We start from the raw sequence: 23,270 nt of genomic DNA, 5'->3' as shown, positions 1-23,270 counted from the left end.
TGTTGATGGGGTTCTGACGTATTTCATACATTACTGATGCTGAGTGTATCCTTGCATTTGTTTTCATTCCGCTGATGGTTGAAGGTTAGGTTCCGTAGTGGTCTGCATTTTTCTTAGTTCATGGTTTAATTTGTTACATAAGTGGTCTCTTAAAATTGACTAGTAATTTTTATTAAGTGAATACACTAAATTAGTCCGATTTTCAAATATTCAGTTTACAAGCACCTCATTTGGATTTTATTTTGAACACTGAATTTATCTCTGTTCATTCGAATTCGTCTGCAGTTGAAAGTATTGAGCATTGGAATTAAGAAATAGTTTTATTTGACAGGTAAGCAAAGCAACAAAAATATGCTTCTCATTAAGTTACTTTATACTTGCTTTACTTAATATTGATAGTCGTGATGATGACTAAAATATACACATCATTGAATCTGCATTGCATGTCAAAATTTTATCAATTCCTTGGTTCCATGCACTCAGTTCGGCAATTTCGCAGGTGAGTACAGACAATACAAGTAGGCCTAGGTTCAAATATAGTCGGAGTGTTTGTCAGAAATGGTCATTCAAAGTTTTATTTAGAGTCGATATTCAGATAAACTAGCTAAAACACATGCAAGCTCGTGAGCATTTAAAATCGACTTGAAGTAAAGCAAACCGGCTCGTGTTGTGTTTGTTTTGGTTATATTGAATATATTCCCATATTCGCCGGGGACACAATTTCGCCGTTTTATGATTTTGAGGTGTAAAAACTTCAAAGGATGGCTGAAACGGAAGACTTATACCGGTAAATGATATTATATAACAAATATGATTATTTTTTAAAACTGAGACAAAATTACTGAAAAGGACCTAAAACGGACAACGATTTTCGGCCAATTTCCTGAAGAAAAAACACGAATTCAAAGAAGTATTTCTAAGTAATTCTTTGACTGAATGCCCTCAATTTCAGTTCTTAACACCTTTGAAATGTCAGCTATTCATCTATAATGAAATTGGTTTGGTCAATGTTGTTCAAAGCTGCGGTTATTTGGTTTTAAATAGATGTGTAAAAACGGCGAATATGTGTCCCCCATTGACAAAAAACAGGAAATTATAAACATCCTTTAATCAATCTTTTTAGATGATTATATTCAAACAAACACGTTTTCAAGCTTAAGAATATTTTGCATTTGAAGTTATCTTCATATAGAAATATCAGTATACACCAAAAACATTTAGATCTGAACATAAACTGTAGAAAACATGAAAAGATGTGGCGAAAATGAGAAACCCACTTAGCAGTGATATACAACCTTAAATTTTATTTATTTTAGTCCGATTGATAAATTATGACATTATGCAATTCCGTTTATCATGGCAAGTTGTATGTAGTAAGTTCTTGGTTGTGAGCAAAATTGGTATAATCTCCCAGATCCAGGTTCTTTCAAGCCAAAAAGGCCATATATCATCAGTATGCACGCACTCCTCAAAAGGATGCCTCAGTAAATATGTTCCCGAATATCACGGTCAGAAATGCAGTTCTATTTATAGTAATTTCATAAGTTGGGGTTGTATCCTATGTGCTTCTGGTCATATTATGAGTTACCCGAATATAATCAAGAAAACAGTCAGTTTGCCACTCCTATGACCGGCCTATCATAGGTCCATAATGAACGTAATAATCAGTTCTTGAATTTTGTGGATTTCGGGAGAAATATACATGTGGATTAGTTTCACATTCGTATATTTCCGATTTCAAATGCTTGTAGTAAAAGTTGGTTGTTCAAAAACGTCATTTACACCGATTCATTTATAGAGCTTTGTATAATGTTGTGTCGTTCTCTGAATATGGAGAAGACGTTCTAAGTTGCAAAACTTGTGTCTAATCCTATTGTCAATGTTTTTGGACTTAGTATCTGCATACCATGTCGACTAATATTAAAAAAAAACTTATTGTATTAAGTTACATATATATCATTGTATTATATAAAGTCTGGTCTTGAATAAGAGAATGGCTATTTTATTTTCATATTCTGTGATGTCACTAGTCAAACCGCGAAGTATATAAAAAAATAAAATTGCAAGTATTATTTTTCATTTTCCAAGGGATTTGCCTTCTGTAATTCCTGTAATTTTATGTAATTAAAGAAAAACCCGCTCATTAAACGTATTTTACACGTGTAGTTACGTATGTAAAGTTAGAATTTATATTTCCGAGCGCGCACCGCGTGTTTTCACAATCGCCGTCGATGCATTTCAGATATCTCGTTCCGTTAGCGCTTTTACAAAGAGCCGGAAACTAGAAATGTATCTATGGGACACTGTTACAGAAGCACAGGAACTCGAAGAAACTCGAGACACCGCAACCATTGACTTTTTAAAGGTAGAATATTCTTTCCGAAATGGAAACATCTGCACTTTAGAAACGTCCTGAGGATACGTCTTGCTGTTGTCTCAATCTCATTTTAAAAAACAATGTTGCGATACGCTATACTTCTTTGAGGGGGGTCGGAGGGGTCCTGATCCCGAAATCCCGGGCTTCATACATGAAACCCCGAGGTCCCGACTTTAAAGAATTAAAATCCCGACATTCGAAAAAAAGAATTCCCGGATCACGAAAGGGTCAATTTCAAAATCCAAAGCTTAAAAGCACCCGATCCCGACGTCCCGAAAAAGGTCCTGCCCACCCCGCCCCTCTTCTTAGACTTTGGAGTGGATAGTATCCGCGTAGCGAAAACTATAACAGCTGACTTTGATATTCGGGTATTAAGCTTTCTTGATATACGCGCATATAATATTTTAAAAAATCCTATGAATGATTTCTTATTGGTACGAATTGTTGAAATTATTTTTCACTACCATCCCGCGTTGGGGTATTCGTAGTAGCATTAACTGATATCAGTTACACTGGTGGCTATGCATGACCGACTTACCGATATATTTTATCATCCTGGTATTGTCACCCTAAAAGACACGACTCTTGTTTCGATCATTTAAAAAAAAGACATTCCAATCTACGTTTCAAAATGGGTCTGAACCTCGGTCGAGACAGACCAAGTTTTGAACATTACAACAAATACTTATATCAGTAAAAGCAAGGTTAATTCATACTTAGAACATTTTTTAGTCTGTAATGCAAATGTTTACAAAAGTAAAAATATACTGGACTGTCCAATCCATCATATAATGTGAGGTTTGATAACATTATTACGTGTATGATATATCCTGGTCATATTTATGATAGACATTTTGTGTCGTGAACTGACGACGTGGGACAATCAACTCTCTAGAAGTTGGCAGAATTTTACAAGTGGAGTAGTCGGAAATATATTCGAAACTAAATTCATTAGCGCTCAGTGGTTATCCGTTTGCCATACTTTTCGGTCGTGTGACTTCTTCTGGCATGCATGGTACCTCTTTTACTCGTTCTGTATATTTATTATCCGGGTTTTGGTTTTTATGACCAATGTCAATAATTATCAATTTAGATTTACGATTGGAATCCCCTTTTAAAATGACTATATATATCCGCCCGTGAGCACGCCTTTAATTCTCATCGGAGGTTAGTGGAATGTATGTCTTAATTTGCATTTCGCGGGCTTTTCAAAAATCAGCGCACTTGAACTTTTGAAATCGAAGATCTATAGTCCGTTAATTATTTTCAAAAACTTTCTCCTCTTAAACTACTGGACCAACTGGAACCAAATATGATCACAATTGTCATTGATATATCTTGTTTGAAATTCCGACATGGTAATTTTAATCAGATTGCGACATGACCGAGATGGATGAAAATAGAACATTGTGTAAAATGCAAGTTTTGTCTATTATCATGAATAATAAGGAGAACACTTAACCATCATGAAAATGCTGTCAAGGACAATTGGCAATATATGACAGACGGAAACGTCGTTACATACGGCATCTATTACGTATCCAAGGTATGGAGCATCCAGGTCTTCTTCCTTCTAATATCAATATTTATACAAAAAGGTTGCGCCGTTGCCGCCACCAGATTAGCATTCGGATGTCCCTGATTCTCGGGCTTTGCTCAATTTATGTATAAAATATTTAAATATAAAAAAAAAGCCAAAAAAGGTAAACTTTCAAAACGGTCAAATTCGTCCTTAGAGGGCAAAAACTCTAATTAGGAATCTTTTGTTAATTGTTTCATGATTCATCGGTCAATGTCAAGTTTTTGTTTATTAGTCTGTTTCTCAGATAGTGTATGCATTATGGCAACTGTACTTGGTTGACTTAAACGATTGGTAGGTGTAAATCTGCCTGGCATAAAGAACGATGTGTTCCTTAGTAAGGATTGTTTTTAGTTTTAAAAATGGGGGATAGATAAGTACAAATCTGTATAACATTTTGGTCACTACAACATGCCTATAGATATATATTAAGAAGATGGGGTAAGAGTGCCAATAAGAGACAACTCTTCATCTTCAAACGTCAAAATTTATAAAAATGAACCATTATCAGTCAAAGTACGGTCTTCAACACGGAGCATTGGCTCACACCGAACAGCAAGCTATACAGGGCCCCAAAAAAATACCATCGTAACACCATTTAAACGGCAAAACCAGCGGTCTAACGATCCTAATCTATAATATGACAAATGTTATAACATGATTAACAATTCAAACAAGAAAACTAACGACATAATTAATCATGGTACAAAAACGTGAACGAAAAACAAATATGTAACACAGCAACAAACAACGGCTACTGAATTACAGGCTCCTGACTTGGGACAGGAACGTTCATTCAAAATATGGCGGAGTTATACATGTAAGAGGCCCCCTAACCTGGGACAGTGGTGTTACAGTGATCTTTAAAAGTCAGTTGAAATAGGCCCATCTATTCTGACATGCAGATGGATACAAAAAAATGAAATACAACTCACGAAAACAAGAGTGGACGTAGCTGGGTATTTGTACATCCCAACATCAAAAGACACAGATCTGATACTCGTAGTTGTACTGGCAGCTAGTTCGAGTAAACTTCTGAAAAGATCAGAATTATTATACAAAACTGTCAAAAATATTTTAACTGCTCAGATATTTTTACATTATAAGAGTGCTAAATGATTTTATTTTATGAGAACTCTACCGGCCGGATATATCCGACTGCAATGTTGAGTTAAGTTCCCGTGTAATATTAACTTTCCACGGAAAATGTGAATTTGCATTGCCTTGAACACTTTCCAGACTGTGTTTGATTAAGAATTCGAAAATCAGGTCTTGTGAACAATTTCTTAGGAGAGTTAGAATTTCTTTGGGAATGTAAATGATATTGATGTGAACAAGTATGAACCGGTTCTGATCAAATTTCAATAAAACTTTTTTTAAACACGCTTTTGTCGTGTGCTGACATTAAATTATAAAGATGCAAATAATATAAAACCAGATTTGAATCCAGGTGTTTGAAGTTTTTTGTTGAAAGGGGTGCATGACTCAGCAAAAAGCCAACGTTAATGAGTTAAAAAATAATAACATATATGTACAGTATATATGTGCATAAGGGCAGCGGTTGCGTCTGCACATACACCGTTGTTTAGGTACATTCATGCATAATTCATAATTGTGACTTGACTATCATGTAATGCACGGTAGTCAGTTCTGAAAGTTTGCGTTTACCCAAAATTTTCAGCAAATGTTATAGGATAGACATGATACTGATTTTGGGTAGGTAAGGAGATTAATAACTTATATGTTTTCTTAACAAAATAACAATATCCGCTAGGAGTTAAAACCCGACATCAACCCAAGTCAACTTACTATCAAAATGTGAAACCTTATCATAGTAGCTTTTGCAAAAAGTAATGTTTTTCATTTCCATTTAGAAATCATAATAATGAAAACATTATATGAATCGTATGTACAAAAAATAAGAATTTGGTGCTGCAGAAAAAAAATCAAATTCGAAAAATAACGGGACGCTTAACTTTTAATAAAATTAAAGCGTTATAATTGTAATATGAGTAGACGAGATATTTAAATACATGTCAAGTTATAAATCATGTAAAACGTACACCTAAAATTAAAGTAAAAAATATCGCTCAAACCATCTATAATGAGAGGGGTGGTCTCATCGGTGTTCACTCATTTCCTGGAAAGTTATGTTATAGTACATTTACTATATTTTAAATCAGTTTGGATATCACCATACTTCAGTAAAGTATTGCCATAACACGCATCTTTGATAAAAAGGTTGAGAAACAGCCATTTGGGAAAGACCATTCCAATGGAAGTGTTAAAATATTGTTGAAACATGCCATTTGAAAATTTCGTGGTCTGTCTTTAATCTAGAAAAGTAGAATGTACTCCAAGTACAATTGGCATCTTTGAAATTGTGTACCAAAACAGACTCGCCAATCCGAATCGATTTTTTTTCTTTCAACCAAAAAAATCAAGGAACTCTGTCTCTGTTGCCGCAACGTATACATAACGCCAATGCTTAGTCCCACTTCTTCTTATAGACTCTTTCATAAATTAAATAGGGGGTCTAAAATAGGTCCCACATATCTCCATGTTTATTTGCAACATCGGAGTCAGTATCATACTCTAAAACCTGGCCAAACTGCCAGGAACCATACAGCTCCGCGCTATTAAAATTTAGCGACTGGTTTCCGTACAATGCTTCAAATGAAGCCAGTCATTTATGAATATAGTTTAAGAAGGACAAATTTTAAGATAAAGGGTAGTTTCTATTGTAATACCACAAAACTGTTCACGAAATACGACGATTTAACACCTCCATCACAGAGAACGTATATAAAATTTAATTGGTCACGAAAAATGCACTGATTACGAGTCACGGACAAGAAATCGAAGCTAAAACGAATTCCGGCAAGCAATAAACCTTGATCACGAAGAACGAAAATAACTCATTAGCCCCCTCTTTAATGTCCACTTTGTGTGAGGTTTTTGAAATCTCATATAAATGGTAAAACAGGGACTGAAGGAGAATAGACAAGCATGGCTATGACCAGTCCACTTGTCTCTTTGGCCGGATTAAGTTACACTTGAGTTTGCGTTAAATTAACGATTTCTTTTCGAGCAGCTGAAAATTAATAAAAACTACATGCCACTGCTAAATGATTGACAACGGAAGATACATTCGGGTCCGCCACCGCGGGTATCTACTTTGTTTAAGAATTGTATTTTATTGAATATTATATATTTTGTACAAACTTATTTAATTTTCTATAACTTGTCAAAATGATAGTTTATTAAGAATAAAGATGTATATCATGAAAATGAGAATTTTACCGACCACGAAAATTGAACTCAAAATATATTAATTATAATGCAATTTTGAAGAAGAAGAAAACATTTTGTTTGCCCATTACTTTTGGAACACGAAATTTATTTTCTCATTTTGCAAAATAAATGATTAAATAATTCTTTTAATGTGCACATCAAGTCTGAAAAAAGTACAACCAAAATCATATTGTATACATTCATATATACATGGATATTGTTATATTTTTTTATACGATCGATTAAGTCTGGTTCAGTGTACCTTAAGAGCTCAGAGCAAACAGAAAAATGATAGTTTAGGAACGTAGACATACATCAATTATGTGTCTCAGTAGGGCAACACTTAATATCGTAATCAAGGAACACAGAAAACTTGCAACTTTAAGACAACGAAATAAAGGGTATTTCTAAACTGTACAAACTCTAAACAGGTATCGTCATTTCTTCGGTGCATGATTGCATATTTATGCGGCATAAACCATTTCACTTGTGTCTACTAACTTCTCTCGTAGTTTCCAAATTAAATATTTCTTAACATCTGAAACTGAATCTGACAGCATATAATATTATTTAAGCCGGTATAATATATATGTCGACCAATAAGGACCACGGACATAACCAAATTGTGTCTAGGCCAGTGGGGTGAACTCATGAATTTCTTTACACTACGTGACGAGTCAGTTTCAAATGTATAAATGGCAATGGTTTCAAAGATTCTGTTTTGTGGTTATTGTAACTATTAAAGGATGCATCAAGGTCTTATAAATTCACAGGCAGCTTGGTCAGTTAAAATTGGATGAATCTAAAAACGAAAACGCGGACTAATATGTCATTTACACCACTGCTGACATGCCAACTACACGTAGTTAAAAATATGGGAACCCATCTGTCGGTTGTGTGGCTTCAAGTATAAGAATATTTTTTTATTTCCAATTAAAGGGCCCTATAAAGAGCTTTTATGACTTTACATACAAGTACATATGATTAGACATAAATTAGAGACATCTATCTATAATACTAAAATTACGAGGTCCAATTTGTCAGCCGTCATCACGTTAAAACGACGAATCAAAGAATTCAACTTTATAACTTATATAGTACAAAGGTGTAGATTAAAAATTACACCACTCCCGGCCCTTTTGTTTTCCACGTAATTAATATTGCCAATAATTAAGAAGTTCCGGATCGAGTCCGATACCGATACCAATAGTATATTCACCTGTTACCTATTATCTTATATGTACGTTCCGCATCTGACAGGCGCACCACCAAATGGTGTATTCATGATTAACATGCTATATACACGGGTCATAATCACAGGGTTGACACTACTAAATTGTCAAATTGTTACCTTATGTAGTATTTCAATCAGTAAGACTTTCTAAGATAACAATACAAATACTAAAAATCTGGACTAAAAATAAGGCGTATATGTACAGTTTTCATTTTTTTAGCGGGCATGACGTAAAACGATTCAAAGAATTCAACTTTGTCTAACTAATATACAATGTAGGACAATGCTGCATGTTGATTAGAAAATACTCCATTCCAGAACCTTTTGTTTTCCAAATAATTCATATTACCAATAATTGATAAGTATCAGCACCGACGGGTTCAAACAGAAAGATTTAAAAGCAGAGAAAACTGTGCATCTTATGTATAATCGGCAGATGACAATAATAATACTAAAATAAGGCTTGCGCATAGTTATATACTTGAATTCAGTCACGGGCCCGTGATATCACGGGTGTGTTCCAGTATAATATAAGAAAACAACATTGTTTAGTACTATTAAAAATGGTATAAAAAGCCAGGACAGAACCAGACAATACAATTTAGATCTTTAAAATAAAAGTATACTTCTGTAAGGAAATATCATAGGGGACCTAGTCTGCTTCCCCCTGTCCCTAGAATTCTTTTCATATATGTAGTTTTTCTAGCATATTGAAATATTGAAGCAAGTTATGCCAAATAGGCAGTTTCGATTCGAAAGCAAAAGTTATATAAGTTGCAATCGAAGCCTTTCTAAACCATGCATGAAACTTATGAAAATGTAATATTGCTATAAAAAAGTTTAACAGTTTGGGGGAGGGTTTGGGATCCCACTAACGTGTTAAACCCCGCCACATTATTTATGTATGTGCCTGTCCCAAGTCAGGAGCCTGTAATTCAGTGGTTGTCGTTTGTTTATGTGTTACATATTTGTTTTTCGTTCATTTTTTTACATAAATAAGGCCGTTAGTTTTCTCTTTTGAATTGTTTTACATTGTCTTATCGGGGCCTTTTATAGCTGACTATGCGGTATGGACTTTACTCATTGTTGAAGGCCGTACGGTGACCTATAGTTGTTAATGTTTGTGTCATTTTGGTCTTATGTGGATAGTTGTCTCATTGGCAATCATACCACATCTTCTTTTTTATATTTAATACTTTATTCGTTGTTAAATATTTTTATAGTTGATTTGTCCGTTACTTTAATTGCATCATCAAAACTAATTCCTTTTCTGTTTTTTGCAACTGTGTCAGCCCTAGGACTAAGACTTTTATCTATTAGTCCTAATTCGGCTCTTTGTCGGGATTTGGGTTAGTTTTGACTTCATTATTTGACTATTACCTGAGGTATTTACTAAGAATTGTGTGTAAATATACCAATAGACAAAAGAATAACATCTGTTCTTTTTTACAAAATCGAAAATTCTTTTGTGACTCGTGTCGATCTGTTATTAGGTAAACAAATTATACATTTCTCGCTCAATCCAGTAACGAACATATTTAATGTAAGAAATTGAATAAATATCGACAATTTAGCGACGAACATCGATTTTTCTACTCTTATGAGAATAAATAATGCAAGTTCTATTTTCTTTGGCTACTGAATGAACTGTAATGAAGCGGCACGTGCCATTGTAGTTACGATTGCTCTGATTGGTTGGAATATGACAGCTGGAGGTGGCGATAATTTGATGCAAATATTTACTCGGGGGTCACAATCTGTTGTTCTACCGTTACACGGAGCACAAACGTTGGAATATAACAGCTTTGTGTGTAGCGGTTTACGTTTTTCTTTTGTTTGTTTCAGTTTTCAGTTTATTTTTTACTTGTTTGTGACAGTTTTTATCTCAAATGCAGGTAAGCATCAAATGTTATTTATATTTATAGTGAGATATTTCTAGTAATTATTGATCGTATTTTTAGTTTTCTCAATTAAATTATTCGCATTGCATATTGATTTTTTCTTCCATTTTAAGATTCTGAAACTAGAAGAACCATCAACGACAAGAACAAAGACAACCAACATGATTTCCTTCAATATGATGACCCTGCAGCAGCAACAGAAAATTGTAAGTAATCTAATATACAGATATGTGTATTTTTATAAATTTACAATAAATGTACCCAATGCACTGATTTATTATCATAAGTTAATAATTATTAAATAGTTATGGAGGTTAGAGACGTATTCATATGTCCCTGGTGAGGTTACAAAATTTTAAGTTAATTAGAAGCTCACCTAGAAGGCAAGAGTTTCATATTATTTAATGTCAGATTGTTCATCAATGAGATGTATCAAATCAATTGATCCATTTAATAGAAGGACATTATTAAAGAATTTTGGTGGTCAATTATTAATATATTATTTAAATGATTTTTTATTAGCACCAATCCAGTTATTACATCTGGTCATTATTGTAAGCCAGTATAGACTAGGACACATATGTCCTATGTTAACCAGACTTAATTACTATTTTATGTGTGATCTACAAGAGAAATACATATGTTCCTACATTTTATGTCAGTTATAATTGTTAGTCTTCATCATCAACACATTGAGTAATTCAGTTTTTGTATTATGACGTTTATGACCAAGTTCATTTAGTGATGAAAATGGGGTAATTGGAATTTCTCAGTAATTAGTTCATGCATTTGGATAATTATGAGTCATGTTTGAATAATAATTTAGTTTTTGTTATGTACTAGATCATAAGAAATTAGACCCATATTAACTCTTGGGTCATGATGGTTTTTTAAGCTAAAAAAAATTAGCTTTTTTGTACTTTTTTAATCCACTCATTGGGCATCTTTTTTAAGCATGAGAATAACAAAAGTTCACTTTGAATGAATTTTCTATATTTGGATAAAATGAAGTTTATTCCTCATTGTAAGATATTTTTAAAATTGACATTGAAGTTAAGTACACGTGACATTTGTTTTTCTGCTGCTCCCTTTTTCACATGGTGATGCATATTTTTGTTATTCCTATTGGGATTAAAAATTCAGAGCTGTTTTTCTCATTAGGTTATTTAACTTTAAGGGAAAAAAAAACTTTAAACTAGTCAAAATAGGGATTAACATGGGTTAAATGTCCTTTTAATTCAGACATATGTCTGGTGTACCTTTCTGTTGTAATAGTGTCCTCTGTGTAAAAGAGGGACGAAAGATACCAAAGGGACAGTCAAACTCATAAATCTAAAACAAACTGACAACGCCATGGCTAAAAATGAAAAATACAAACAGACAAACAATAGTACACATGACACATGACACAACATAGAAAACCAAAGAATAAACAACACGAACCCCACCAAAAAATAGGGGTGATCTCAGGTGCTCCAGAAGGGTAAGCAGATGCTGCTCCACTCTGTCAAGTTGCAGTGTCCTCTGGTTTAAGTGTCTTTATATTACTTTGCTATCAAACATGAATGCACATTGTACAGAGGACACAGAATTATGTACAAATACTTTAAAACACAAGTGAAATGATTGGGAGAGGCAGGGAATAGTTACTATGAAGGTAGAAATAGATGTGTAAGTGCTTACTTTCTATACCTTCCATGGATGAGCCATCCATTACAATTTGTTTAATTGACAAAATTTTTAAAATGAATGTGATTGATGGTTATGTGCTTTAACGATATTTTACTGGTGATTTCACAATTCATGTTGAATAAAATTACATACTGATATTGCATTTATATTATAAGTTTTAAACAAGGGGCATAAGTATATATTAACGCATTGTCAGCATAGTGCACATTTATATGCATTCCTCGATAACAACGGTTATAAGTGTGAGATATTAGAAAATCAAGGGAAAGAATGTTTTTAAACATGAAATAAACATCTGCCAAATCATATCATGCTGATCGGATGCTAGAATTCTCTATCTCTATAGAAACATAATATCATTTCCACATTTCCTTGATTTTTAGGGAAGATATTTTTGAAAATAGATAGATATGAATTAATGTTATCTTGTATAAACTTAAAGGTTTTAGGTGGGGCTTTCCAATTACTGCTTTATTATATTGATCTACCAAGGTGCCAATAGATTTTTTGAAGATTTGAAAGATTAATTTTATACATCAATACAGACACATATTTGAAAACTTCAATGCAGACACATCATTTCTTCATCTCCAGAGAAAAGCCAATCGTATATTTACATATGAAATGAATTCCATCACTTGACCTTATTCACCAGTGGTGATGATAATGATATTAGACATTCTCATTCTTAAAGTCTCATTTTTTTGTAAAACAAAAAATAGCTTGAGAACATGGTAGAGCACAAGACTCATTCAAGTCACAAGTGATTTTTCCAATTCTCAACTGATAATCTGATCACTTTGGAGATATTTTGGAGAATCTATTGTTGGTTGGTCCAGTTCTTTTTTTGTTTGTTCGTATGGCTTAAGCTGTAAGGCTTTTGTTAAACTGCTTATATGTTGTACCTTAGAAGAGCCAAAGACAAGGGTTTCATATTTTTGTGCCTGTCCCAAGTCAGGAGCCTCTGGTCTTTGTTAGTTTTGTATTATTTTAATTTTAGTGTCCAATTTGGAAATGAGTATGGTGTTCATTATCACTGAACTAGTATATATTTGTTTAGGGGCCAGCTGAAGGACGCCTCCGGGTGTGGGAATTTCTCGTTTCATTGAAGACCTGTTGGTGACCTTCTGCTGTTGTTTTTTCTATGGTCGGGTTGTTGTCTCTTTGATACATTCCCCCTTTCTATTCTCAATTTAATCATTGATCTTTAATATTAGGGTTTAAGTTCCACTATTTTTATATATACTAAGTTTGTATAAAATAGGTTCAGAAATAAAACTGTTTTACCTCATACTAACTATTATTTTAAAGTAAATATAACCTTAAAAAGACACATATTTCCCCTGTTTAATTAAATGATTATTTTTGTTATTATGATGTTACATGCTAGTGCTACATTTATTTCCTAATACTCAATGGATAGAAAATCTTAGAGCATTATTATAACATCACCAGTATTTAGAATATAATCACTAAAACATGCTATATACATTCCTATTTACTCCATCGATAGTCTAACACCACCAGAATTTAGAAATATAATCACTTTTCAGTGGTTCTTTCATGTTTAACATTAACAATCTCAAGGGCAATGTCAGAACTATGTACAATGTAACAAAATGTACATGTATAAGGCCTAGGAACAAGGTGGAATAAGGTGATATAACTCATTCATTTAATATTTAGAAATAATTGGTTTGAATACTATTACTATTCCTTTATAAATCTTTTATAAATTAAGGCCTTTATCATTTAAGAAATGAAATATTTTAAATTCATTGAACACTGTTTTCCATGTGGAATCCGTCTGTCTTGGTTGTTATGAACCTAGTTTGCTCTGATAATTAGCTGTTCTAGATGCAGTAGCTTATTATATTTTTGCTCTGTGATTTGAAAAAGATACCGACATAATGAGATACACAGTTTTTGCCAAATACTGAAATAAGTATAGACAATCATTATAGACATGCCACAGATTGTTTGTAAGAACTGTTTTGACCCAATCAAACTCCTTATCTAAATATGATACTTATGTTTTGGTATAATCAGTCATCACTTGTTGACCATCTGTATATATATTTGTTACACAGTTGATAAGTGTTATCATTACTGTAGAATATAGCTGATAATCAGCTGATACCACACTGTCTGTGATAATGTACATTAATGATGAGGAGGCCTCAGTGCTGCTGGAATCTTCAATATAATTTCATCTTCCAAAAATTGACAAGAAATGTTGGTTAATTTGTAAAGCATGGTTGTGTAATTACAGAATAGTAGGGCATACTTTACTTTTTTTCCTTAGAAACATGGTATTCTGTACATTATATAAGATGTAAAAGGATAATTACGAACTGCCAGAATAATGCATTTAAATATTTACTCTCAGACACAACTTTAGGTTAATTAGTAATAGTGTAAAGAGGATTACAGGAATCTATAAAACTACAAGACATTTGAAGGTGTAAAAATAACTGTTGATTTATAGTGGAAAACTTTGGTACCATCTTATTTTTCCAAAGTTGTAATATTAAATCTCAGATTCTGTAATTACACTAATATTTCGTGTTTTAACAATAACTTAATTTAAAAGGATCTGAGGATCCAGAAATCTTCATTTTCAAGTAGGGGCCCATTGACTGCCTAGGTTTGTTTGCCCAAATGCTACCTACCCAGAAAAAAGCTGCCTACTCAAATTCTTTTATTGTCCTGATTTGAAGAAGTTTTTTTTTAATCAGATAGGCATGAAGACTAATAAACACCTGATACTTCAATTTCTTTAAAAAAAAAAAAAAAAAAAAATCCCTGCCTACCTACCCACTGTCTCAACCTTTGGGTAGGGTTTGGGCAAATTAAAATATTTTTAATTGTGGCCTTAGTTATTCCCTATATAAGCAACCAAATTTTTCCCAGAAAAAGGGGGGGGGATTCGGCCCCCTAGCCCCCCCTAAATCTGCCTCTGAGGTTGTTTATCTTGTATGATTTTTAAAAGAATTATAACTTCTTTTAAAAAAAATAACTTCAAATTATTTAAAGATGAGTTTTTGTGATACTGAAATAACCTGACAGTGCCAATGTGGCCACAGTGGTTACCTTTCAAAACTTTTTTTTTCACATCTTTGAAAGTGCATATATACACTGCATATAATTACACAAAGTCTCCTGAAGAATTGATTAATTGACTGATGGATAATTCGTATGTCTAACAGTCAGTAGTGATGTGAAGTAGCAATGAATGAATGGCAATGGCCGATGGGCATTACGGTTTTAGCACCTCTTATAATGGTGTGAAAGTGATAATGGTACAAACATGTCAGTTAAGTGCTTTATGGTGTTGTAGATAACAGGATTATCTTCCATCTTATTGCTCTCCAACAGACTTTATCTCCCATTATTTGAAGAATGCATGTATTATGTAATGACTTGTCTGTCTGTCAATACACATTCATGTTCATATAATACACAATCTGTAATTGCTATTATATCAGGTATCAAATAAATTTGCCAAAATTCTTCTAAACTTCAATTTGCTTGTTCACTTTAATATTGAAAAAAAAGCCAATGTTTACTTTTGTTTACCTTCAATAACGACAGTTTCAGAGTTAAGCATTTTAATAGTTAACATCTACAAATGCTTTAAAAAGGCAATGCATTTCAATGAATCATTGTGGGTTTCAGAGAATCTTTTAAACCTTATGGCATTGTATACCTGTCATAAATTTTATTCTAATGATATTTTGGAGTTTACAACAGCAACTTGGATTTTGACATCAACATGAAGGGGGTTAGGTTGTTATTTTCTTTGCTCTGTCTTTCTTTGCTCTTGGTATGGTACATATTGTCTGTATGATTGAATGTTTCCTTCCATTTTGTTAGAACCTAGTTCAAATCATCACATTTTTAAATCTATAAGAGTAGTGTAATAATGCAATATATTTTTCCAGATGGAACATGCTATTCCTCTAGTGCAGCCACCTCAGACTCAAAATGGCACGACATCACCAGCCTCTATTGAATCACAGGGTGATGAGAACTGTAGCAAGACCAACCTCATTGTCAATTACTTACCGCAAACCATGACTCAAGAGGAAATAAGGGCATTGTTCTCTAGTATAGGAGAGGTGGAGAGTTGTAAACTTATCCGTGACAAACCTACTGGTAAGTTAATTATAATTTATCTCTTTTATTACCTGCCGAATGTAAAGCATTTAACTTCTAACAGTCAATCAACACTATTTTTACTTCTGAGAAGCAGCTAAATTTATATTTGTTATTACACACAATTTAGTGTTTAAACTTTTCTTTCAAGTTTTCCCGACTTTTATGTTTTATTTTGAAAGCATTCTGTTTTTACTTTATTATCTGATTTGTTGTTGATAGATAATAAGTATTCATGTAAAACCTTTTTTATTTTTTAAACCACACTGGACAGCCCTAGGATTCATTGGAAAACTAAGAATTTAACAAATTGTGGCATATTTTTACAAATGTAGTTAATATTGTCATACTTTAACTTCTTCAACCTTTTTAGTAGTAATCAAAAGAACATTTACTGTCTTTAAACTGCAACATGTGTAATGAACTTTTGCTATTTTCAATTGCTAAAAAAAATTAAAATTATATTTGAATTATTATTTTTTACAGAAAGAAACCTTTTGGAATCTCCGAGTACATTTGCATGTAAGGAATGCCTTAAAACATCCTTTAAAATATCCATTTTGTTTATATGCACAATTTTGGTATACAGTACCTCCAAATTATATGTATTTTGGGATTAATTCTTCTTGAACTTCAATACCATATGTGACATGCATAATCATTAATAATTAGGAAAATGTTATTTAAGTACAAGTTTTATCATTATTTTCAAATTGAAAAAAAAAATTCAAAAACCGATTATAATGAATTCATTTTGGTTCAGATGATTCCTTACATTCCTATCAATTGTAGTCCCCATACATTTTATGTTTTACTGACTGGTCAAATTTTAAATCTTACTTTCATTTCTAAAATATTTTTTTTGTCTGCAATTGTATGCAGTATGGTGCAGCAGTTAATTTCAGCCCTTTTGACTTTATAATTTGATGTTATTTCCATAACAGTTTTAATGATTATATTAGGTTTAGGAAACTATTTGGGTACAAGGCAAATTTAAAAGGCATGCTTTAATATTAATTGATAGATTGTTTGCAACATCTATAAGTTATAACTGCACATGCTCTCTGTGACAATGTTACAACAGTGTTTAGTACTATTTAAATCAAAACAAACCAAAAAAATTATTAAATTGGTAAATTTTAGCTTTTGACATTACATTTTAATAGGTAATTTTAAAACTTTTCCCCCTGGTTTTACAGAGTGGTGATAGCATATTTCTGTACACACATGCTAAAGGTGCCTTGGTCAACACCATTAAAACTACAAAAAGAGTTTATTAGTTATAAGTCTTTAAATGCATCTAATGAAATAAGTTTAAAGAACAGTAAATGTTCATTATGAGCAACAAAAATAAAGTGACAAAAAACAAGTAATTACAAACTATGCCATAAAACAGATTGTTATTTTCTTTAATCCTTCTCCTCCTTGTTTTGTTTTACTTTTCTTATGTATACTGACTTTATTGTTCTACAATTTCAGGGGACGTTAAATCTTTGATTTCAGGTCAAAGTCTGGGATATGGATTTGTAAATTACAAGTTAGCTAGGGATGCAGAGAAGGCCATTCACACACTCAATGGTCTTAGACTTCAGAATAAAACCATTAAGGTAGGGGGACAATGGTTTCAATGATAACCTACTAACACCTTAAGCATACTCAGGTTTTTTCAAAGTTCTATCAAAGATTTACTTTTTATCTTTATTTCTTCATTTTATGCAGAGGTAGACTTAGTAAATCACTGCTTTAGATAACAGTTTTGAAAAGTTTTCATAGTACATAACTATCATTCTGTATTTGCCTGCCTTTAGAATTGGGGTTGTAGCCTGAACTCTTATAGCTTTTTGCATCTATAGTAAAACCTTGATTTGGTATTTGGAACTTCATTCAGAAACCTGACAGTAGAGAAACAAGATTGAGCAAAGCTTTATTTCATTGAATGGTGAACTTTTTTTTTTCCTTTTTTTTTTTTGAAATCCTGTAAAAACTTGATACAATTATGACTCAGAACACTTAACTCTCCTTGAATCATTGAATTGCATTATTTTGTGTTCAGTCACTAAGTTATATTACATCTCTCAATCGTTACTGAAATATGTTACAACAGTCGGAAAGCAAGCCCTTAGAAACGACCGTTGTTGCTACTTTCTTAAGACAACAATGGAACTGATATTAAAACCCGCCATTCTGAAATTGCGTTAATTTCGCGGATTTTTTTTTTGGCGCCAATTTGGAAGTTTATCCCTTTTTCAGTTTCCTACTAGCCATTAGGGTCTGTAATATATTTATTTCGATTTGTTAAGCATGGATTAAATTATCAACAGGAAAAAAATTCTCAAACATGTCAAATTGGCCGTCTTTTAACGATCCCGTAATGCCGTTGATCGTCGTTTCAAATTATTTTCTTCTTTTTTTTCTTCATAGATTTAATAACAAAGACTATATGTACTATACAAAATATTAATAACACGTATTTCAAAATAAAAAAAAAAGCATCAAGTATAACGTTCTATCACCCCTTGGGAAACCCCGTTTTAACTAAATTCCAAAATAAGGACATTTTTTGACATTGTAGTTTTTCGGTCTTACACATTGATGTCACCTTGCATCTAAACACAGTCAATGTACACATATTTAGTATGTTTGTTTGAAAAAGTAATGGCGAGATCAGCTGTGAATATTTGACTGGATTAATATATTCTCTTTAGACTAAGTCAGTGAAATGTATGACTTAACTAAAACAAGGTAAGGAAATCGTATACTGTCTTTGCACAACACTAACTGCTTTAGATGACCGACATAAAACACATTTTGTGATTTTAAGGAATCCTGCAAAAGTAAATGAAAAAGTATTGTCCTAAATTTGAACTTAGGCAGCCAACAAACCATTTGATTTTCTGGTGGGGGTAGGGTTTGGTGGCTATTGAGTATTGATTGTTGTTTTGAAGAAAAAAAGTTTTAAACCAATTTTTGGATAAAAAATAATTTGTTTTTTACCCTGAGAAAAAAAATGTTTCTTTTACCCTCAGCTGCCATTTAATGAAATGCTAAAATTGAAAAGAGAAGAATTGTTTTCAACTTGTTAGGGGAAAAAATCCATAGTTCCCCCTCCCTGAAAACAAATGGTTGCTGCCCAAACAATCTCTTTCAGAGTATCATTTTAATCAATCTTATTCAAAGCTTTATCATACTGACATGAAGTGTGACTTAATTTTGACTTGTGATCTAAAACATAACTGTCCACTTAGCCCCTAGAAACTGCTCTGAAATACTTTCATATAAATATAAAAATGCATAGTTTTTTTAATGTTATTAATTATTATTTTTTTCAAATAGAAAAAAAAAAATATTACTGAGTCTATTTTAATCTTATTCATTTTCAAGTTCATGATTAGCACCATTTATTTATTGGTTTAGTGTGTCATTTTATAATTTGAGCCCATTCATTAATTTAAAAACTATAACTTGCATGAAATCAATGAGATAACATTTATTGATATATTTAGATTGTTCATACAAAGATTGCAAATAATTTTCCTTTTATTTAAAACAATGAAGATTTTACATTCAGAATACTTTCATTATGATCTCTTTTAATTTTAAATGAAAAAAGGTAGGACCTACTTGCAAGTGTCAGAAATGAAAAGGAACTCCTGTTTTTTTTTCTTTCATTTTCATACTGTCTTGATCCATTATTCATGAATATTTAGACTACCCCTTGTATAAATTGAGTAGACATTTATTTCTGTGTTAAAATAATTTGGTTGCAGCAGTAAAAATACCTACCAAAACATGAATATTAAATTAACTCTTGGAATTTTAAATTAATATTAAATTATTAACCCTATTATGATTCTATTATGGCACATAGGGACACATCTAGGGCCTATTTCACTGGGACTGAGTTCTGAAAAGTGATAAAATGTGTTTCTCTATTTTTTGGCACATGTTTATAGTATCAAAATGTATAAAAGAGATTATTTTTAATAATATCCACTTGTAAATAACAGCATATGGTGTTTGATATAACAATAGTTTTGCATGATAGTGTCAAACAAAGGGACGTAACTCGTGAATTACCGTCGGCCCCGCTTCGTCAGAAATATCGACACTTCTAACTGGCACATTTGCGTATCTGTGCATATCAACTGGCACAAATTTGACATATTATAGTCAAAGTTATGTTACATAACATAATTTAAATTCAGCATAGCTTCCCGAGAAGTTAAGAAAGAAAATTACGATTTAATTTTTTTTTGACCACATTTTTTGGTCAACACCTACACTTTGAAGACATATTATGAAAGAAAAAAATGAGTTAAATCCATAATTGAGTTAATGAAAATATTCCTTATATACTCAAGAATGTTCACTTAAAAGCAAATTAGTTTTAATTCATTGTAACAGCAACAAATTCAAAAAAACGGGCTTCCCTTTTTTGGGTAAAAAAATGCCCATATATGGTAATCACATGACGTCCATTGTTGCTTTAAGAAATGGGGTCAAACCGGGGTCAGCTTTCCGACTGACAAGATATTTCATCACATTAATAAGAAAAATAACAAAGTAATGTATACCATATGTTACACAAGAAAGACAGCAAATCTATAGTCCTGAATTTCCCGTACATTTTTTTTTGTGTTGCAAGGGTGACAGATGTGTCAAAAACAATGGGACATAGGAGAAATCAATCACATGTTAGATTCACGATTACTTATTGTTAAATTTAATCAAATATAGCAAGTATCCATCTTTTGAATTAAACTTAACATTGAAGTTTATGTATTGATAAATATTTACAGTATGGAAAATTTTAACCCCTATGTAATTGATTAAATATATAACTTTCAGGGGAAATGGTTCTTTTATTAAAGATGTATGTTTGTCTTATACTAAAGAAAATAATGAGAATAATAAAAGAGAATGGAAAGTAATTTATATGCTATCTTTATGAGACTAAACGTAATCTTAAAGGCTATAAGAAAATGTAATCAAATAATGGAAATCTCCACCATTACAGTATCAATTGGAAGATATTATACTTAGCTCAGTCTTGTTTCTTGTTTCCATGGAGATGAATATTAATATTTTTTTGTCTGTCGTTTTGTACAATTCTCGAGAGGTTCTCTAAATTATTATTTGTGTAGCATATAGATTGATCTGTAACTAATGACAGATGTTGTTTAATATGTAATTAACTTGCTATTGTCTGACAGTTTTCCTCTACAATCAAACTTTGTCTAATATTGTCTTTACTTTTTATTGAAAAGAAATTTGGTGTGCTATTTTCTACATCTTATTACATGTATAGTTTTTATATCCAGAAATAGATTATATATGTTTTAAGATGAAAAAAAAACACCATATGGTTCCATATAACCCACAAGAAATCTTTGAACTGTCAGCAATTTTTATGAAATTTTCTATATCAAAGATCAAATATGTGAGATCAAACAAGGAGCAAAGTTATATTATTTAACTGCATGTTAATGATGTGACCGGTGTATGCATTAAATCAGTATTTACTAATGAACTACAGCCTGAATATCATATAGCTACCATTCTCTAATTAGAGGTATATAGACCAATTCCTGCATTAAATTGTGTGCAAATTGGCTTGATGCATAATGACTTGATAGCATGATGTAACATTATGGTAATATCATGGTGGAATAACAGAGTGCGCCCCATCAACAGACAAGACTCGCATCTTATTAATTTTGGTTCTGGCTTTATTTTCATTTACTATTAATTATATTTTATTTTGGTTTATGATTTTCAATTTTAGCTTATTTTATCATTGTGATATCTTATAAATGGTTTGGGCAGTTTTAAAACAGACATCCTTACATGTCTTAGAACAGCAATTATACAACAGAATTAATTTATAGAAACCTGATTTTCTCACTGATTTGCACCTTTTTTCTGTTTGTGGTACGATCTGTTGATCACATAAACCAAGACATTAATCGAAGTTATTATTTATACAAAATTTAAAAATATATAATTTGTTGTATAACATGGTGCTAGCAAGTTAATGCAAACGTGAATCTTTTCCAATAGTAAATTCTTTTATTTAAAGTGGATGATTAGTGATTAAATTCCATGACACATTTTTACCTAGAGTATCATTTCCGACTAGTGTGCGTAAAAACAAGTGCACCTTATGTACAGAATTTCTAAAATCTGAAACTGCTTACATAAAATAACTTCTCCCTCTTAATCAAGGCTTATGTAGCAGTACAGACAAAAAATTTGAATATATAAGAAGACAGCTGATTAATACGGGGAAAACATTCATTCTAGATAACTATATTTTCCTTTGGGAATATGTTCTCATCAAAATCTTTTGTATTCACAGGATTTTTATTGGAGTATCTGATGATATCTAGAAATACTAGTTTGAAAATGCAAATCATGTAAAATAACAAAATCTAAGAACTTACTTGAAAAACATGACAGAAAATGTTAAAAGTGATTTTTCATATCTAAAAAAGACACTAAGATAAAAAAATATCAGTCATTTGATTATTTCATTGGGCTGTTAAAGCTATAACTTTAGATCAACATTTTTGTTGAACAGCTGTGAGAAATATTGCTTTGTTTGCATAGAATTTAAATGTCTCAAAAGAGACTGATAGGTTCAGTTTTAAATCCTTGATAAAAATTCCATCTAACCAGCTGTCATATGGTCATTTGAAGTCAGACTGTTCTTTTGGCTTGAATATGTAACCTTTTCAGTGCAAAGCTACAAAGCTGAGGTCATTTGGAACTAAATACAATTAAAAAAATAGATTCATTGCTACCATTTGAAAGTGTTATAAATTATTAAAAAAAATGTAGGGGTGTACAGGAAAAAGGGTCCATAGAGTTTAGAGGGAGGGATGTCAATAATATTTTTTTAGGGGGCTGTCAGAGGGGGGAAAAAGAAGGCACAAGAGGTAAATAAATCTCTGTTATGTTTTACAATATATATGTTTCATAATTGACAGCGCTACTTGAATGATGCAGAAAGGTATAAAAGGCTGAAATCTTCTT

The 23,270-nt window shown here is 32.0% G+C and overlaps 1 protein-coding gene across 8 annotated transcripts in view; it reads left to right on the top strand.

Moving 5' to 3' along the window:
* LOC134692933 (ELAV-like protein 1) overlaps positions 1-23,270 on the top strand; it is a 34,304-nt gene that overhangs the window by 372 nt on the left and 10,662 nt on the right. For 2 of the 8 annotated variants that reach the window (XM_063553584.1, XM_063553576.1), the window contains exons 2-5: positions 10,499-10,591; positions 16,022-16,235; positions 16,722-16,757; positions 17,715-17,842. In XM_063553584.1, coding sequence (XP_063409654.1) covers positions 10,499-10,591; positions 16,022-16,235; positions 16,722-16,757; positions 17,715-17,842 — 471 coding nt within the window. Of the gene's footprint in view, positions 1-50; positions 332-10,218; positions 10,380-10,498; positions 10,592-16,021; positions 16,236-16,721; positions 16,758-17,714; positions 17,843-23,270 lie in introns of those variants that run through there. The other 6 variants (XM_063553629.1, XM_063553619.1, XM_063553600.1 and 3 more) reach the window with 4 other exon arrangements.

Source organism: Mytilus trossulus, chromosome 1 (genome assembly GCF_036588685.1).
Source record: "Mytilus trossulus isolate FHL-02 chromosome 1, PNRI_Mtr1.1.1.hap1, whole genome shotgun sequence".
NCBI classification, from domain to species: domain Eukaryota; kingdom Metazoa; phylum Mollusca; class Bivalvia; order Mytilida; family Mytilidae; genus Mytilus; species Mytilus trossulus.
This window is presented reverse-complemented; position numbering and strand designations above follow the sequence as displayed.